Source organism: Gossypium arboreum, chromosome 8 (assembly GCF_025698485.1).
Source record: "Gossypium arboreum isolate Shixiya-1 chromosome 8, ASM2569848v2, whole genome shotgun sequence".
Taxonomy (NCBI): Eukaryota; Viridiplantae; Streptophyta; class Magnoliopsida; order Malvales; family Malvaceae; genus Gossypium; species Gossypium arboreum.
Genome location: NC_069077.1, coordinates 136,713,787 through 136,721,081, shown reverse-complemented (window position 1 = coordinate 136,721,081; position 7,295 = coordinate 136,713,787). Strand labels below are relative to the sequence as shown.

Here is a 7,295-nt window from a genome sequence, read left to right as displayed (position 1 = left end):
CATGCAATAATTTTAAAATAAATATTCTTTTTAAATCGGATTTTTGATTACGAAACCACTATTCCGATAACCATGAATTTAGGCCATTACATATGTAATTTAGAGCACATTAAAAAACTTATGCTAAATACATAATACTAATCTAATGTAAACATTAAAATAATGTTAATATGACTATACAAAAATTTCAATAAATAAAAATTATTAAATTATTAAATATTAAGATTATATAATATAAATATTTTTAAAAATAAAAATAATATGGATGGGCCTAAAATAGGCTTAGGTTAGTATTTTACAAATATGAGTGGATTTAGGTAAAATTTTAAGCTCATATTTCGGGTCAGGTTGAGCTCAATAAGTATAAAGTATGTTAATATTAAACTTAAGTCCAGCCAGACCTATGAGCACCTCTACTTGAGGTTGGGAAATATAAATCCAAATCTAACCTAAAATGAATTAAATTACTTGACCCATGAATATCTTTAATCAAATTTGACCTTTATTCACTCAAGAAATAGATAATTAGGAGCAATCCAAGAATACATATTAAATTTGATTATTTTGTAATGTGATATATAAATTTGAGTTTGAGATAATTATATAAATAAAATTTTATTTTTGGTTCAGTTTTCTTATATCACTACCATCGTTATCAACAAGATACTATTTTACAATTACTTATTATGTATATATAAATGCATTTAAAAAATATAAAAATAATGGTATTTATTTTTAAAATTATATATAATTTTAAATTAAATAAAGTTATAGGTATATAATTAAATCAAAATAAAAATTGCATACGTATAATTACAAATTTCATATAAAATCAATGTTTATAAAACTCATACCCGAACAAATAAGTTTCAAGAGGACAAATACAGCCAGGCTCGACTCTAGAGTCATCTGGAGGTGCGGCTACCCAAGGCTCAAGGCTAAAAGGGGTCCAAAATATTATTTTCTAGTTTTTAAGGGCCCAAAAAGAATTTTAACTTTTAAGGGACCGAAAATAATTTTTCTATAACTTTTAAGGAACTTAAAACCCCATTTTATTATTTGCTGAAGAACTCAAAAATATAGCAAGTATCTAAGAATGTGGAATGAATATTTTCTATGATCATAGAAAATCAATGGTTCTTCCGCAAATGGAAGCAGTGAAGGTAGTGTGCAGCACTCTTGTCCACTGAAAATGCAACACTGTTTTCAAAACTGGTGGGTCGAACCCAATCCTGAACGTAACCTTCAGCAACAGAATGGACATGCGATACAGGGACATCAACTGCCAACAGAACTTGTTTCCATCAAACCAAAAAGACCACAATATGGCAAGCAGTCGGGTAGTCTTAGTAACATCAGTATCGTGCAAACAATTAACAATAAACGGCTGGACTGAATCATAATCGACATTCACTTGTGTTGCTGCCATGCCTCCTTCGCTCGCGGACAGTGAAGTAAAACACGATCTATATTCTCTGCTAACCGGCCTTTGCATGGCACGTAATTGTGCAGCACCCTCTCCAAATAAAAATCCTGATTTTAGGAGGCATGCATAACCGGACCATAACCCTGATTTTCTAGCAAAAATATTGTTTTTTAAACTTTTGAATTTTTATAATCTTTCATATTACTTTTATAATATAAAATTATAACAATTTGTCTTTTTGCATTTTTATCATATTTTGTTCATATATATCTATTTTTAATATTATATTTAAAATAATTTTATGGTTATACAAATTTTAATACATTAATTTTAAAATATTCATATAATTGGTTTTCCAAACACACCATTGTTAACAGCATCAAATATCCCAAAATATGACTTTCATTTTAAATTGATTTTAAACTTTGAAAATATTTTAATTACATTGGTTTAACGTTATATCAATAAGTTTCTTTTATTGTTAAATTTGTATTAACTATATTGTATCAGCTATTAAATAAGATATCAAATCTTATAAATGTGACTACTTTAAAATAAAATTATAAATATAAAAAATGAATATTATAAAAATATTGATTTTGAAATTTTCGAGGCTTTAAAAATACCCTTGTTCACTCTCCCTCTCTTTATTTTACTGTATTTTTAGTTTTTAATTTTAATTGTTGTACGACAGATCACAGCCATATTATTAAAAGCTTGTGGTAAGAATGGGTTTCGTTCTAGTGCTCGAAAATAATATTTTAAAGCTTTTGTATGCTCTCCATTACTTGTGTGGATAAAGCCTATGTTATATAGTATATAACTTCGATCATAGGGATCAATTTCTAGTCGCATAGCTTCATAACAATTCTGTAAAGCCTCCGCATAATTTTCTTCGGATTGAGCCGACATCCGTTACGGTCGCCATTCGATTCAAAGGATTCTCCATTCCAAATACATGAGATTTTCACCTCATACAACTCCTCCTTTATGTGCATAATGAAAATAATCCATAGAATTAAAAAAAAAGGTCGAAATATTGTCATTATGAACTGAGCGGGGCTAATGTTTTTACAAAAAATTTCTAGCCAACCCTCTTGCAAAAGATCTTTTCTTACCATCAAGCGTGTTAGTACTAGATAAAAAAGTAAACTTGAACAATTTCTTTGTTCTCAACGCTCCTTAATTTCTAGGAATTAGTCACTTCAACAATCTTCGATGGTTATATGGGTATCAAAGTACGAACAAGATAGATGTTTGTAACTGTCATTTAAAATTAATAATTTCAATAAGAAAAAATTTTAATTCGCATAAGATCGATAATTTTATAATGTAATTAGAACAGTTTGAAATTTGAAAACCAATTTAAAATTAAGATCATAATTTGGGATGCCTGATGTAATTGTAATTAAAACAATTTAAAATTTGAGAGTAAATTTAAAATTAAGATTATAGTTTGGGATGTCTGAAGCAATTAATCCAAATTCAACAACTAATTACAAAGAAACTGACGAATAAAGACCAATACAATTGCATGCAATTGAAAACAAAATTTCCATGAAAAACCCAAAAAGCAGACTCAACCCAAAATTCAATGAAGCTCACCGTTAAACAGTAATACAAGGAAGAAGAAGATAATGGTATCGAATACTCACGAGCACAAGCCGACTCCAAAAAATTCAAGCATATATCATCGGCTAACACCATAATTAGCTTCGGGAACTGCCACCACCAACGGCTTAAACAAAGAATCATCTGGGATTTCCGGTATTTCAACCGCATACCCATTTACTTCTTCCACAATGTGCAGCACGGAGTTCAGTGACCGCAATCTCTCCGTTAATCCCATAGCTTCAGCTCTCAACAGGTTATTGGCAGATTCCATCTCGATGTAGTGTTGGGTTGAGGCGTTGATCTCTTTATATAGCCGGCTATTCTCTTTCTGCAACAAACTCACTTCGTTACACAAATCTTCCATCAGCTTCTGTTTCTTCATACGCGACCGCCTTGCCGACTCACGGTTCGACAGCATCCTCCTCCTTTTCCTCTCGTCGATGTTTGCATACCTCGGGTCGGACTCGGATCCGGAACTCGCTGGCCTTTGCACAGAAGCAGCCATCACAGAAAAAAAACTGGGTTTCTAACTAATTTGTTGTTTTTAAAACCAGGATAATTTAACAAGAATTAATAAAACAAATTCTGAAAACAAAGAAAGGGTCTGATCTAGTTCATGAGAAAACATAGAACCAATAAAGGAAAACGACTGAAAACGAGTGAAGAGCACGGATTCGAGGCATGAGGACTGATCTCATCGAAAATCTAATATCATTGGGTACCAAAATCAACAACAAAAAAACCTAAAATACCCAAGATTTAAAACCAGTTCTATAGATAAAGAAAATGAAGAAAACTTGGCTGGTCGAATAGAGGACCAAATGCACATCGAGAAAAAGGGTTTGATTGGTTAAGAAAATGAGAACGGAGGGTTTATTATTTAAGGATTTTTAGCAGTGGTTAACTATGGAAAGAAAGTAGTAGTAGGGGTGTCACCATGGCGTATAAAGTAAGGCCAGATAGTCAACACCTGGTCAGGTTCTATGCATAATATTACGTGGAAAATTTATTTTAAAATATATATTTTTAGAAAAAAAGTGATTTTAAAAAAAAATAATTTTCTTAAATATATAATTGGAAATAAGTATTGATTAATTGGACTCTTAAATTCCTTGTAATTCTTTTAACTAATTAGAGTAAATATATAATTAAGAATGAATGTCACTTTTACTTAAAATAATCATTATTTCTTTTTTTTCAATTACAATAACAGGGAAAATCTCAAATAACTAACACGATTAGCACAATTTGAACTCAGGCTATCTAGGGCGGTGAACACCCTTTGCTATTAAGCTATTACATGGAGTTCATTATTTTTTTTCTTAATATATATACATTACTCTTCACGATGACAATTATAGTGAGAACTTTTAAAATAAGAATAATGAGAATTAAAATGATCTTAGCCATTGGATTAAATTAAATGATTTTAAACATTAAATTATGTATTTATCTTAGCTTATTAAAATAAAAGCAACACCACCTAATTTTTCCCTTGTTTTTTTTATTTTCCCCATTTAATTAAAGTATTGTGGTATCTTTGGAGAAAAAATTTGAATAACAAGCAAGAGATTAGAGTTATTAAGATTAATCAATTTCGATATTAGTTATTTATTTTTCTTGATTGAAAATTTTTATTTTTATGCTTGAAATCAACCAAAAAATTCAATAATTTTAGAATGAAAATGGTCGACTAATTTTTTCAATCAATAAAAATAAGTACCTAATATCGAAATTGATTAATCTTAATACTCATAATCTCTTGCTTGACATTCTAATTTTTTCTAAACAAAAAAAAGTAAATATGAAAGTGAAGATTGTCCAAAAAAAAATTCGCTCTGACTTCAATTGCACGATGAAAAGAAAAAAGAAAAGAAAAAAGAAGGGAAAAATTAGGTATTGTTGGTTTTTTTTAATAAGATAAGATAAATACAAAAGGTTTAATAGAACATTTGGCACTTAAATTTAACATATTTTCTTAATTTGGTACCTAAATTTTTTTTGTCCACTTTGGTACCTAAACTTAACACTTTTTCCTAATTTGGTACCTAAATTTGACACTTTTTCTTACGTTGGTACTAAATCTTTTTTGGGTTCCAATTTGGTACTTAAACTTGACTCTTTTTCCTAATTTGGTACCTAATATTTTTTTGTTCGATTTGGTACTTGAACTTGTCAAACGTTTTACAAATCACTCCAATATACTAAAAGTGTTATTTTTTTACGATATAACAAAAATAATCAATGTATTACTTACATGTAACAGATGATATGATATTTTTGTATTTAATATTTGTTTAATTTATTTATTTATTAATTGAAAATAATTAATTTCTTTTAGTTTGGATTTTAAAACTCTTTTTCCCCCTTATTTAATATTAACTCATTAAGCATAGCTCAGTTGCTATTTTTTTAACATGAATTTCCTCTAATACCGTCAATATTTTTGTAGTGTAAAAAAAAAATAACACCATTAGTGTTTTATGTAACTTGTATAACATTTAATAATTTTAGGTACTAAATTGTACCTAAAAAACTCTTTGGTACCAAATTAGGAAAAAAATGTCAAGTTCAGGTACTAAATTGGGCCCAAAAAAGTTTAAGTATCAAATTAGGAAAAAGTGTCAAGTTCAAATACCAAATTAGGACAAAAAATTTAGATACCAAATTAGAAAAAATGCCAAATTCATATACCAAATATTATATCAAGCCAATACAAAATCTAAGGATTAAAATAATTTATTTTAATCTAATAGCTAAAATCAATTTGATTTTAATTTTAAGAATTCTGTTTAAAAATTTGTTTGTTTGGAATTTTGGTTTTTTATTAAAATTTATGTTTTTTTGGCATTTTATGAACTTTTTATTTTTAAAGATAAATTGCGTTTTTTTCTACACATGGCTGTATTTGATTGGACAGAAAGATAATTTTTTAACAGAAAATATAAATGCAGTAACGGGGCATATAGAATAAAAGAACAAGGGCAAAACTGATAAAAAGATAGTATAGGTACCAAAGTGGTAATTTAACTATAGTATAAGTACCAAAAGAAGTATTAAGCCAAAATTAAATACTGAATTGAGGAAAAATAATTGTAAATACTAAGGGTGTGTTTGAAAACCATTAAAAATTTCTAATTAGTTGAAAATGAAAATTTTAATATTTAATATTTTAGATGTGATTGATAATTATTTTAATTTTTACTTAATATAATTTTTTAACAAAAAATGTTGAACAAAATAAATAGATAGATATCTACTTATTACTTAATGTAAAAATATAAAGTTATTTTTATTTTATTAAGAATTTAAAATAAAATATTTTTTAAAAATGAGATATTTAAATTACTATATTTATTTTTATCTAAAACTATCCAAAATAATATAAAAATTATATTAATAAAATTAGAACTAAGAAATAAATAATTTTTAAATATTAGTTTTACTTTTATCAAACAAAATAATTATATCCGATACTTAAATTCACTAATTTACTAAACAATTTTTAATATGAATTTAACACTTATCAAATTTAATATTAAAAGTTCAATACTAAATTTTTCAGTGCTTAAATTTTAAATTTATTAAACACACCTAAATTACGAGAATATGTCTTGTTTATGGTTGTATTAATCAAATTGAATTAAGAACCAATTAAAATATCAATCCAGAAAAATATGAAATTCATCTATTCACAAATCCGACTAAAAAATCAATTAAAGGAAAAATAAAATAAAAAATTAAAATTTTGATAATTTATTTAATTCATCAATTTCGCGTGAAAAATGTTGTTTCTGTTGGGTATATCGAAAAACCAAAAGATAATATCTAGGAGGCTGACGTGGAGCAGCAGTAAGCAAAGTAATTTGAGGGCTTTAATAGTGTAAAAGAGTTATGGAGATGCGGGGGATCGAACCCCGTGCCTCTCGCATGCAAAGCGAGCGCTCTACCATTTGAGCTACATCCCCAGTTGAACATTGTTTTGAATTATTTAATATATTTAAAATTCTTTAAGTCCGAAATTTGATGTACATCGTTTTTTTTATTTGATTTAATTACTAATATTTAGAAGTTATTTCATCTATTTGCAAACATATCAACTTAAATTATTAATATTAACTAATTTTTCATATAAATTATTAATTTTTTACTTTTACCAATTCTATAAATATAAATAGTTAAATTACTTTTTTAATTAAAATTTAACAATTCTATCAAATTGAATTAACTTCTAATGTATAGTAAAATTCAAGGA

The 7,295-nt window shown here is 27.1% G+C and overlaps 1 protein-coding gene and 1 non-coding gene across 2 annotated transcripts; both read right to left on the bottom strand.

Moving 5' to 3' along the window:
- Positions 1 to 2,881: 2,881 nt before the first annotated feature.
- Positions 2,882 to 3,942, bottom strand: LOC108469242 (bZIP transcription factor 53-like). Its single transcript, XM_017770134.2, has one exon. It carries the CDS (start codon positions 3,543 to 3,545, stop codon positions 3,117 to 3,119), a length of 429 nt encoding a protein of 142 aa, XP_017625623.1. The 5' UTR covers positions 3,546 to 3,942; the 3' UTR covers positions 2,882 to 3,116.
- A 2,993-nt stretch (positions 3,943 to 6,935) lies between these two features.
- Positions 6,936 to 7,008, bottom strand: TRNAA-UGC (transfer RNA alanine (anticodon UGC)). The gene has a single exon. It is a non-coding gene; the product is annotated as a tRNA-Ala (tRNA).
- Between the last annotated feature and the right edge of the window lie 287 nt (positions 7,009 to 7,295).

Coding starts and splice junctions, on each gene's coding strand:
- LOC108469242 (XM_017770134.2), bottom strand. CDS start 3,545: ATGGCTGCTTCTGTGCAAAGGCCAGCGAGTTCCGGATCCGAGTCCGAC.